This window comes from Lepidochelys kempii, chromosome 3 (assembly GCF_965140285.1).
Source record: "Lepidochelys kempii isolate rLepKem1 chromosome 3, rLepKem1.hap1, whole genome shotgun sequence".
In the NCBI taxonomy this organism is placed as follows: domain Eukaryota; kingdom Metazoa; phylum Chordata; order Testudines; family Cheloniidae; genus Lepidochelys; species Lepidochelys kempii.
The window spans coordinates 63564248-63576905 of NC_136382.1; the positions used below are offsets into that span (position 1 = coordinate 63564248).

The following is a 12658-nucleotide window of genomic DNA, read 5'->3' on the forward strand; positions in this document are numbered from 1 at the left end:
GTAATTATATGATAGATACTTATTGCTTATCTTATTGCATCTGTTTTTCTTGGCTTAATGAAAAAAAGAGCAAACACCATCCTTTTTCACAATGAGCAGAGCTCTGATCATGGTGGGTCTGTTGCTGCAGTGCTGGGGCCAGCTCCCTTAAATCAGCATAAGCTTCTAGATGCTCACCACTTTTGAAAAATCAAGTCACTTATTTAGGTGCCCAAATATAGTCTTGGTAGGCTACCTTTAGGGACCCATTTGTTTTAAATGTTGACCAGTAATCCTAACCTACTTCAAACGGTGGTAGAAAATGCAGTCAGGTGTGCTCAGATCAGGAGTAATCCAAACAAAGACGTGAATACCCACATTCCATTGGCAGCAGTTTTGTGTGTGGACACAATGCATTATAGGTAGTCCGAATGGCGGGGAGTATGCCAAATTTCCCTTGGGTAGCAAGAATGATGACTGCAGGGAGAATGCAGTGTACACAAGGAGCATGTGTTGCTGTACATACTCACCCCTTCTCTCTCTCTGTAAACTGTTGGTTGAGAGTATGTGTAGGAGCCAAGCAGATAACAGTGGGGTGAAAACACACAACCCCGGCTCAGGCTTAATTTGAATGTACTGCCTTGTCAAGGCCTGTCTACCTGGCCAAAGATGGATGGAGTATGAAAAAAGCCCCATGTGAGGATATCTGGGGACTCCTAACACCAGAAAAATCTTTTTTACCTTGTGCATTCTCTTTTTAAAATTTAAAAATAGAAAATGTCGTCATTGCAATTTGGGTGCAGATGTTCTCCCAAGTCAGTTAATGTATTGTAGGGAGTCCAGTGGCCAAGATTTTAAAAAATGGCTGCCTAATTTAGAAGCATAAGTCTATGTTCAGCTGCAGAGTTCTCAGCGTTTTTGAAAAGTGGCTCATTTAGCAGTTGAATGTTAGACACTTGCTTTTCAAAACCTTGCCAATTGTTTGTTTCCAAAGTATTATGTTTTGCTTTACAATTTTGTTTTAAGCAATCTATTAAGCAGACGAAAATATTGATGATCCTTTACCAATTTTACTATGAGAACCTTCTCCCTGGCACTAACTTTTGTTCTGTATCATTTGGTAAACAATCATAAAGCTATTAAAGTATACTGGAAAATGAGATTATACTTTTATAACAGGATTTTCCCTGCCTTTCCGTGTAATACACTATGAAGGAAAATCAATGACAATAAAGAGGAGTGATGTCCTATACCATATGTTACTTCCAGCAGGACTCTGCGCTTGTGGCTAATATGCGTATCAAACATGGGTGGGAAAGGAGTTAAAATAATCTGGGACGGAACTTTAATAAGCATAATTATTATTTGTGATGTAATAGACTGATCCTGGGCCCACTGAAGCCAGTGGGCTATTTTCCAACTATTTCAGTGGGAACAGGATCTATCCTAAGGCATTAGAGCCTATTGTCCCAACTGGATCAGCACAACAGCAATGTGTAAACACTGACAGTACACTTTTGGTCAGGAAATGGGAAAATCTATTCTTTGATGGACTCACAAACATAAGTTGTGGAAGGGAACGAGTGTAGTAGCTCCAGCCTAGATTTGGATCACTGCAAATGCCAGCCTACCTGTCCAACTTGAATTCTGCAACTACCCTCTCCAAAAAAAGCAAAAAAAACCCCCAAAACCATGCTCAAGCAGAACTTTTATAACATGAAAAGTAAGAAGATCTAGAGACTCTATATCTACTGCAGACTTTTTTGTTGCTAACGGTGACTGAATGCACCCCTACATTCACACCCTACACACAATTGTACTAATCTTTGTACAAAATATGCCTGGTTAAGGTATCATTTGAAAACTAATAACTCAATAACATCATAATGAAATGTGTGTAGCAACATTATATGTAAAGTGATGAATTCTCCGAATTATATTGGTAGCACATGTTCAAACCCATGTAGCCTTGATTAGGCAGAACTGGTCGAGGCAGGTCTTAAACAAAGGAATGTGTATTTACCTCAATTTACATTTCAGTAGTAAACAAGGTCCTTGAAATAGCAAGAATGAGACATTTTAACAAACACTATGAAACCTCTTTCACCAGGAGACCCCACGTCTCCATCCTCACAGCTGGAAGGACCTTTATCTAGGGGTAACCTCAGCAAAATACATTTCAAAGGGTGACTGACCTATCAAAGTGAGGGACAAAATACCCCAAATCTCTCTCCCTATCCATCTCTTTCCAAGTTTGTGGGTTTGCAATATGCTTGGAATATGCCTTTTGCAGAGCTAAAACTTGAAGTTAAACCTCACAATCGATTTTCTTTCAGACAGGCTAGGATGCGTCTATAAAGACTTAAATGTGGAAAAATATAAATGTGGGTGCTTCATAATAAAATCTTAATAAACTTTCCCATATGTAAAATCAGGTGAGACAGCTCTATGCAATGGAGAGCTGAAGCATAATTTCCCCCTTGTTAAGATTCAGTTCATTGCGTTCACAGTGTTTGTTTTGTTATATATAATGTTCCTAATGATGTATTTTACCCCCTTAACTATAGAAGGAATGGCCATGATCATTCCTGTCTACTTGCTCTGTTTTAATATAGCTATACAAATCTGTATGTCACCACACTTATGCTCTAATCTAATTTTTTTAAAAACTCACATACAATGGGTGGCAAATAGAAGCTTAGGAAGGGAAGAGACAGTATGACACATTGTTTTCTTTGTTTTCAGCAGTCAGTTCAGAGGCACCAGGCCATTACGTGGGCAATATGCCAACTTGGCTGCACAGTTTACAAGGAGACAATGTGAATGGGTTGAGCCTTGCAGCAGAGGACTAGGAGACATTTATCCAAAAAACACCTAGCATCATTTAGGTCCCTCTGCTTTTGTTTCTTCATTAGTCTCTATATAGGCTAAAGAGATGAGTCCCTGTGTGCTATCTTGGACATGGCCAGAGGTGAAATGTAGGTGGAAATATTGCCATGAAAACCAGTAAAGTTTTTGTTTGTTTGTTTTTCAAAATTTCCCATTGTTCTAAATAAAGCTGTGTGAAGATGGTCAGTGTAACCCCAAACACGTGGAGATTGAATTTCAGGTTGTGTTGCAAAGTCTAAATGGAGGCCACTGTAATCAGAAAAAAATTATCTGCAAAGGGGGAATCTGGGCCTGGTTTTGAATGCACAAGATCCCCTTTGTAGTTGAACCCGGGCCGAATGATGGCGTTGCATCAAAATCATGTCGGATTGTGGCTCGGAGGTGAAATCTGGCTGCTTTGACTAGATGTCACTTCAGGATTTGGAACCTGAGACTGAAAATGAAAACTGAAGAAGGGGTTTATGAACCCAGATAGATCAAACCAGAAGGAAGTATTTACAGCATTTCATAAGGCCCTAGTAATAATTATTGTAAATTGGGTTTCTTTAGTGCTTTTTAATCCAAACACATTCCCCAACATGGGCATGTTTCCAGTCAGGGAAATGAGGCACAGAGCAGTCCAGTAAGTTGCTCCAACTGATAGACATCTATGTATTTATTTTAACAAAAATTCTTTACTCCATCCTGCTGTGCTATAGCATGTTTTTCTGTTGACCTTCCCCTCAAGGGCAAGCTATATATGATACATAGCCTGCAATTGTAAAAATATCACTATGATTGACAGCATTAGAGTCCTTGGTGTCATGACATGGGGACAGTCACTACAAAATTGCAATGATGCCTGACGGCAAAGAATACCTCTGCTATTGTTGTGTTCCTCAGTCAACCAGCCCTGGCTCTCTCATTCAGATAATTTCAGTCATGCAAGATACTGGGATTGGTTAAGCCACGCCTTATTTGGCTGTGAATAAAAACACACTGGAGCAAATAAAGTTCAAGGTAGCTTTACAGCTCAGGGTCACATTTCAGTTCAGCTAAGTGTATAAAAAGCACACAATGCCTAGCTGTTTGGCAGAAAGACTCTCTTGCACTACAGCAGCATAGTTCTGCATATAATATCTTGATGCAGTGAGTGCACTGCTCAGGAAACCCTCAAGGAAGTGGGTATGGCTAGTCAGGCCTCACCTGAGAAGTTTAGAAAATGCCAGTGTGAGACAAGTCATCCCCAGAGCATCCTTTACCAGATTCTTAACAAAGCGCAGGATGAGACCACATGGCATCCCCAGGACTACCATCCTTGCTACTCGATATCAAGTGCTGGCTGTCCCTGTGAAGGCAACAGGAAAGTTGTCCTCAGAACTCCAGAAGTCACCTGCATGAGAGCTTCTGAAGTACTCTTAAAGACGATAACTTTTATAAGAAACTTGCCTTCTTTTTATCATTTGCCCCAGGAGGATCAGGCACTTCTAGTTCAACAGTGCTGGGCCCCTCTCTTTGTCTTGGGCTTGGCACAGGAGTGGGTGGATTTTGAACTGAAAGAGCTTTCAGTCCCTAGTTTGTTGAAAAAAATCCTTCTCAATCAGTCTCTGACAGATAGTGACAACGTGGAGAACTCCTCCCTGGGAGCATCATTAGCAGATGTTCAGAAGATGAGGAATTTCCTGGAGAACTTCTGGAATTCAGACATATGTGCAAAAGAATATGCCTATCTGAAAGGAATTATTCTCTTTAACCCTGGTAAGTTCCACGGCAATATTTGTAGACAAATGCACAGCTAAGTGTGTGTCTAAAAATATTTTAAAATCTATCTGCAAACAGATGTTTGGATTTTTAAACTGATTTCTGTCATCCTAGCTAACCACTTTCAAAATCAGCATTCAGCAATGTAAGTACCTTTTTTCTGAATTTACTTCTGGTGATATTTAGGTTTATATATGCTCACCCTGTTACCCTTTGTAAAAACAAATGGCTTTAAAAAAGCCCTTTATTAAGAAATTATTAGGTCATATAAACTTACTGTGTCACTTAAAACTCTGATTTCCAGACTTATGGACAGAGATAATATGGCTGCATTAAATATGTGGGAGGGATACATGTGTACAATTTGATATTAGACATATTGTAACTGGACTTCCTAAATACCCAAAATATTTATTAAGAGACAAGGTAGGTGAGGTAATATCTTTTACTGGACCAACTTCAGTTGATGAAAGAGGCAAGCTTTCGAGCGCCACAGAGATCTTTGTGAGGGCTGAAGAAAAGTTGTGTGTCTCACCAACAAAAGTTGGTCTAATAAAAGCTATTACCTCACCCACCTTGTGTCTCTCAGATCTTGGGACCAACACGGCTACAACATTGCAAACAATGTAAAATATTTAGTGTTGAGAGTTCATCAACAAATCAGACATTAGACATAAGCTGTGGGATCTGAGCATTGTGAGTAAGGGACCTATGAGATTACACTGTGTTGTAAGTTGCATAGCGTTTTTGTTAATATGTTGCGGTTTGAATTTAGCATTTTCTACATCATTGTCTTCACAGCTGGGTCGATGTATAACGATCACTAAGAAAACTCAAAAAAGTTAGGACCTTCTCACTCCTCATGGTTAGGGAGTGAGACAAGTAAAGCTTATCCTTTGCAAAGTGGGTTAGCTACTTCAGAACCACAGAATAAATGAGGCATGAGGGGCCTGATCTGAAGCCCCCTGAAGTAAATGGAATGACTCCTGTTCGCTCCAATGAGCTATGGATCAGGGCCTTGACTCCATCAATAATTACCATTCATGACACAACCATCCACAGTGTGCTCTGTTTGGCGCTACCCTCAGAAGAACACTTGAACATGTCAGCTACAGCAAAATGTCTGTCCATTTAGTGACATTTCTTGCAAGAAGCATTTTAAAAGTGTGTTTTAGAAGCAGCACCGGCTTCACATGTGTTTTCAAGTGGAATTCAAGATGTGGTTTTCATTGTTAAGGTATCTTTAGGGCATCTTATATTGTCTTGTGTATCCTGGGATTGCAGCTACATGAGAAAATTTGAACCAGTGGGATTTTTGCTTGCTTTACTGTGAATAATTTTCAGTTACTGAACTTCTGAAAACAAATCCACATTATGGGAGTGCACAATCATGCTGTGGTTTACAAACTTTAATTCGTTAACACACTTTGCCCCTCTGAAGAAACAATTTGAATGGGGAAACTGAGGCAGAGACAGTAAGCGACTTACTCAAGGTTAAAGTTTCAGAGCCAAAATTAGAATTTAGGAGCCCATGGCTCATATGCCTATGCTCAGCCGACTAGCCTGTTCCTCCTTCCCCAGGCCTATTTCAGTGTAGATTCATTTGTGCAGCTCTCATTTTTGGATTATTATATCAGTAGTTCTCAAGAAAATTCCACTTGCCAAAAGGTATTTAGTACATAAATTCAGCCACCTTTTGCATCGCTGCCTCTGCTTCAGTGCTTGATGCTTGGTCCAATGTTAATGCTCTGCAAGTCTGAGCTGTAATTGTTCGAATTACTACCCTCACTTACTACCATTCAAAGTGCTTACTACCCGTGAGGGGAGGGCTGGGGGATTCCAGGCACGGTGCTCACTGTTTCTAGAACCTACCAGAATGCCTCATGTTGCTGAACAGCAACTTCTCTAGCTGATTAAGGAGCAGAGTTTGTCAGGCTTTGAAGTTAATCCTCTCCTTGGCTGCAAGGATGATGGCTGTGACTCCAGTCTTAAGAGCATGCAAGAGCCTGGAAAGGCAAGGCTGAGTGACTCAGTAGCAATGTTCTGCATTGCCATACAGAATACTCAGCGTTGGTACTTATTGGCCCGGAGAGGGACAAATCGCAGTCTGTGGATTGGGCTCAGAGAGTATGCTCTGCCCCTTGTGGGAAGGAAAAAGCCTCATATCACTCAATAACGATGCCTCCAACAAATGGCAGGGCTGTGTTGACTCCAAAGGGAAGTCACTTAAGATATCCCTAGCAAGGGGGTTAATGCCTTGGATATACAGCCTTTGCCAGGAGAAAATGTGGGGGGAAAAGAGGGTTAAGAAAATCCTCAAGGCTTCCTGTGGGATGTGGAGAGAGGCTACTATGTAAATTATGGCCCAAATCCAAGGGAGTGGATGGAAAATGCCCCACATATGTGAACAGTGAAGCTAAATTGCTCTCAGTTACTTCTGACAGTGCACTGAGAAACAAACAGTGATGAGACTGAAAGAGTGAAAATAGCATTGTTATTACATCAGTGCCAAATGCAATGCTAATGTTAGGACCATGTCAGGGTTTCTGTTATAAATGTCATTTTTCAGTGGTTTATAACTTGGTTGGAGACACTTAGACATCAGTGAATCTTCTTGCACACTATCTCAAGCCAAGTAATTTCTTTGTATTAATATTTGTAACGTGAAAACATTGGTTTGTTACATATAAAAAGAGGGAACAAATGAGAAAATGTAGCAAGTTTCAGGAGAAGAATCCATTCTGAGTAAATAAACCTCTTGATATCTTGCTTCTCCCTATAATAGTTTGGGTTTTGACCTCTGCTGAGAGATTGCAACTCTAGTTACCTAGAAATCTAGGGTGGGTGTAAAATACAGAGAAAGGGAAAAAATGACTACTTTAAACCCTTTGTTTCCAGCTACTCTAGTTGCTGCAAGGCCTCTTCTTCTCTTCCTCCAGTTGCTATGGCCGGAGGGAAGATACCATCTAAAATCTCTGTTTAAAAAAAAATCCACGAAGTTCAGCTATCTGGAGAAAACTCCAGGTTACTAGGCACAACAGTGTAATCTCCAGCACTTTAAATTCTTAACTGTGGGTGGGATGCTCCTCCTTCAGAGTTACGTATACAGGTTACACGTCATGCACTGATCTCCCCATCCATGGGGGATTGGGGTCCACTGTTTTTGTGGCACTCATCATCCTCTGGACCCTGCAGAAGGCACTGCTCTATGGGCCTGGGATCTGTGCTGGGAAAAGGGGTGTGGGGTGGCCTTGCAGAGGCAAAGGACAGGAATGCTAGGCTGCAGGCCAAAGACAGGGTTAAGGGTATATAGACCACACTGGTCTAGAGTGTGAAGATTCCTTGAGGGGGGGACAAACAGCCTGGAGTTGCACCATTTTCGCTATGGCCCACCCCTTTCTCTCGGGACTCCAGGGAAGGTGCAGTCAAGAGAATTCTACTGAAGCTGCACTGCCAGTGACCAGGGCACATTACCAGAGGCCAAAGCCAGTGTATGAGGTTTCCCCAGGGATTGCACTGGGATCCACACAGATCCTTGGGGGCCTTCAGAACTGGGGTCACACTGCATGAACTTCTTTTGAGGAATGGCAAACCCTGCACCCTGGATGGAATAGTCTGTGAAGAACTAGATTCCTTGGGGAGATTTTCTGTTCACGAACCCCATCCCATGGGATTTGTCTTGGGAGTACAATGGAATCAAATGGACCTCATGGAGTCAGGCAAAGAGAAAATGGCAGCCAAGATGTCTGAAGTTAAAGAATCTATGTTAAAGCAAGCTCAGGGTCTTTTCCTGGGGAATTCTGTCCCTTTTCAGGTTGCCAGAGCCCCAGTCTCTTGGGCTTCAAGGGCTGGACCTCAGAGTTCAGAAAGGCTTGTCACATATTTTAACTTTAAACACCTGCTTAAAGGCGGTGCTGGATTAGGCCAGAGTGCTGAGTATCCTGAAGGATGGAGCCCCACTGCATTAAGCAAGATGTATTTATTTAACTTACCTTTTAACAATTTCCCTTTTTTTAATCATAGCTTCATGTAATTAACGTACTTTAATTGTGTGGATAAATGCCTACCTTCTCGGGGGATAGGTGTTCTGCAGCTCGTTAATGTAAATAAATAAATTACAGCAAGTGCAAAAAAGGACCTTGTACTTTCACTGTATGACTTGCAGCACTTTATTTAGAAGCATAAAAGAAGGACTCAGTTATTTCTATATACAGATGTTCTGCTGTAATTGTCAGACCTTGTGTCTGCCACTGGATTAGCTAAATATAGTAGAATGAGAACCTGTGGTCCTGTTTTATATGATAAAATTGAAAATTAGGGGGACCTACAGAATGAATTATATCACTCCAGGTCAGTGGAATATTAGATTTATACTGTCAGTCAGCTTTCCTATCTACTGGTTCATTTCATTCAGTAATTTTACTGAAATTTCCATATGGTGACAAGCTAAATAACTCATCTTATTATTTTATGATAACCTCTTTCTTTTCTATATGGATTATTTCAAACTTCACACCATGAATAGTTTTACATGTGGCCACAGTAACTGTTTTGTTATATTACTAGTACCAAATTTGACAGCATTTAAAGGCCAAGGGATCCCCCTCACATCTATTGCAGTTTTTGCACTTGATGTAATAGCATTGACTTTGTTGGGTTTAGCATGATCCTGCAAAACAACTGAGTATGATTGAAGTCAATGGGACCACTCCTATACTTAAAGGTAAGCATGTGCCCAAGTGCTTTGTTGGATCAGGGTCTTACACTGGAATAGTTAAGACGAAGATCAGGATCCAAGTGATTATATTAAAGTAGCATGGATGAGATCCTCACTCTTGGTTTCAGCCCCCTTACAGCAGTAAAAGGGCCAGAGAGGTATAAAAGGGTGTTAAAAGCCCCTTAGCTCAGGGGTGGCCAACCTGAGCCTGAGAAGGAGCCAGGATTTACCAATGTACATTGCCAAAGAGCCACAGTAATACGTCAGCAGCCCTCCATTCGCTCCCCAGCCCCCAAAGCCTCCCGCCCACTGGCAGCCCCACCAATCAGAGCCTCCCCCTCCCTCCCTGCACCTTCCAATCAGCTGTTTCGAGGTGTGCAGGAGGCTCTGGGGCGGGGGGAGAGGGAGGAGCGAGGGCACGGCAGGCTGAGAGACAGGGTGTGGACAGGGGTGGAGTGGGGGCAGGGCCTGTGGCAGAGCCAGGGGTTGAGCAGTGAGCACCCCCCGGCACGTTGGAAAGTTGGCGCCTGTAGCTCCAGCCCCGGAGTCGGTGCCTATACAAGGAGCCGCATCGTAACGTCTGAAGAGCCGCATGTGGCTCCGGAGCCACCGGTTGGCCACCCCTGCCTTAGGTGACTGTGGGAGAATACCTCAGTGCAGGCACTGCAGTTAAACTGCTATAAATCTGCCTTTTGAGAACCCCCTTGCAACCTCTGGCATAGGGAGTGAGCTTGGATGGGGCTGGGGACAGGACAGGTGTGTTGGGGGTGGGTCACAGCATGGAGAGTTGCTGATTCTGGGCAGTACGGTGGCCCACAGAGCAACGCAGGAAGACTGCTATAATTTAGTATTTGTCTATGCATGCTACAGCGGTGTGACTTCTAAAGCACAGGGTCTACAAGGACCAATGTATGCATAACACATTAGTGAGCTTTAGAAACCCCACCCCCATAGTATGTATTACCACACTGTGTGGACAAGCCCTTTGACAGACCCCCAGGCCTATGCTGGGGGCCTCTCCAGCCTCAGAAGCAGCTAAGGACTGGGAAGACACAAAGATGGTATAAACCAGTGGTTCTCAACCTTTACAGATGACTGTACCCTTTTCAAGAGTTTGATTTGTCTTGCGTATCCCCAAGTAGTTTTTAAGTGAAATGAAACTTACTTACAAAATCAGACATAAAAATGAAAAAGTGCCACAGCAGACTATTAGTGAAAAATCACATATTTTCTCATTTTTACCATATAATTATAAAATAAATCAATTGGAATATAAATATTGTACTTGCATTTCAGTGAATAGTATATAGAGCAGTATAAACAAGTCATTGTCTGTATGAAATTTTAGTTTGTACTGGCTTTGCCAGTGCTTTTTATGTCGCCTGTTGTAAAACTACACAAGTATCTAGATGAGCTGATGTACGCCCTGGAAGACCTCTGGGTACCCCCGGTTGAGAGCCACTGGTGTAAACCCACCTTCGCTATCTCTTCCCATGGGCTTTAAATTCTGTGCTGTCTGTCTTAGAGGTATAGCACAGAATCTGCCTCTATGTGTTTAATCTAAGTCACTTCCCTAATCTTGTCTTTTTTTCTAAAACTCCATTTTTAATATAATAGTCTGATTGCATTATACTGGGTTTTAAATGCTACACAATGTTTACTAAAGCTACCTAAGCACATTTTCCCATCTTTCTAAAATGAATAAATAAAACGAGATTTTTTTTTAAAAAAAGACATAGCTGGAGGGATGGATACAAACCCTTACAGAGGACACATCATAAACTAATTTTACTCAAAAAAGCTTTCCTTGTTTTATTCCTGTTTTTACAGAACTGCCTGGCCTAAGATTTCGTCACTATGTGCAAACCCTGCAGCAGGAAGCCCAGCGCACTCTGATGGAATTTAGTTCAATGATGTACAACAGAAACCTAGGCAGATTTGCTTGGATTCTTGGGCTGCTCGCGAGCCTCAAAGCCATTAATGCAGAGACTATTGCAGAACTCTTCTTCAGACCTATTTTAGGAGAGGTTAACCTAAATGATTTACTTCTAGAAACCCTGTATTTCAAGCAAGACCTACTTTAAAAACAGAACACCTTTTTCTGTTCCTAAATAACAACCACAACAAAGATTTAAGAGGGGGGAAAGTTTTATGGTCAATATATTAAAGGTAAACATAGATTAAAAATTGACTAATGTAACATTGCTATTTATTTTTTTTTGTAAAACTAAATGTAATCATGTAAACTTCAGACTAAAAGAAATTAAATACCAGTTCATAAATCCATATGCCATATCTGGAAGAGATTTGTCCTAAAGTATGAAAGATATTAACATCATCTCCAATCGCTGTAGTTCCAACTGTATTATTTCTAATGTTCATTTTCACAACCACTTAAAAAAAGTTTCAGAGTGGTAGCAGTGTTAGTCTGTATCAGCCAAAACAACGAGGAGACCTTGTGGTACTTTAGAGACTAACAAATTTACATGGGCATAAGCTTTCGTGGGCTAAAACCCACTTCATCAGATGCATGGAGTGGAACATACAGTAGGGAGGTATAAATACACAGCATATGAAAAGATGGGAGTTGCCTTACCAAGTGGGGTGTCAGTGCTAACGAGCCAATTCAATTTAAGTTGGAAGTTGACAAGAAGGAGTGGAAATCACTTTTGTAGTGTTAATGAGGCTAATGTAAACAAGGTGGCCCATTTGAAACAGTTCACAAGAAGGTGTGAGTATTTTGCAAGGGGAAATTAGTTTTTGTAAAAACAACGAGCAGTACTGGTGGCACTTTAGAGACTAACAAATTGATTTAGTTTCTGATTTAGTTTAGTTTGTGCTGGAAATGGCCCACCTGATGATCACTTTAGATAAGCTATTACCAGCAGGACAGTGGGGTGGGAGGAGGTATTGTTTCATATTCTCTGTGTATATATAAAGTCTGCTGCAGTTTCCACGATATGCATCTGATGAAGTGAGCTGTAGCTCACGAAAGCTTATGCTCTAATAAATTGGTTAGTCTCTAAGGTGCCACAAGTACTCCTTTTCTTTTAGTTTCTGTAGTGACCCATCCACTCCCAGTCTCTATTCAGGCCTAATCTGATGATGTCCAGTTTGCAAATTAATTCCAGTTCTGCAGTTTCTTGTTGGAGTCTGTCTTTGAAGGTTTTTTTGTTGAAGAACTGCCACTTTTAAGTCTAGCAGGGTCTGTTGTGACCCCAGATACAGGAATGGATAGCAGGGAGACAGTCTTTACTGTGATCTCAATTCTCCCACTGCTGGTGCCTATGCAGCATGGATGAGTTGGAGGAACTGCCTTGCTTGAATGCAGAG

At 41.5% G+C, this 12658-nt stretch overlaps 1 protein-coding gene across 1 annotated transcript; it reads left to right on the plus strand.

Moving 5' to 3' along the window:
• The first annotated feature begins 4034 nt into the window (after window positions 1-4034).
• Window positions 4035-11496, plus strand: LOC140908169 (nuclear receptor subfamily 0 group B member 2). The gene is made up of 2 exons (XM_073335131.1): window positions 4035-4605; window positions 11156-11496. The coding sequence occupies exons 1-2, from the start codon at window positions 4035-4037 to the stop codon at window positions 11407-11409; spliced, it is 825 nt and encodes a 274-aa protein (XP_073191232.1). The 3' UTR covers window positions 11410-11496.
• The last annotated feature ends 1162 nt before the right edge of the window (window positions 11497-12658 follow it).

What these genes read in the sequence shown, in the direction of transcription:
- LOC140908169 (XM_073335131.1), top strand. Translation starts at nt 4,035, where the DNA reads ATGGCTAGTCAGGCCTCACCTGAGAAGTTTAGAAAATGCCAGTGTGAG. An exon ending in AATTATTCTCTTTAACCCTG is followed by an intron (nt 4,606 to 11,155) that starts GTAAGTTCCACG and finishes CTGTTTTTACAG; the next exon opens with AACTGCCTGGCCTAAGATTT.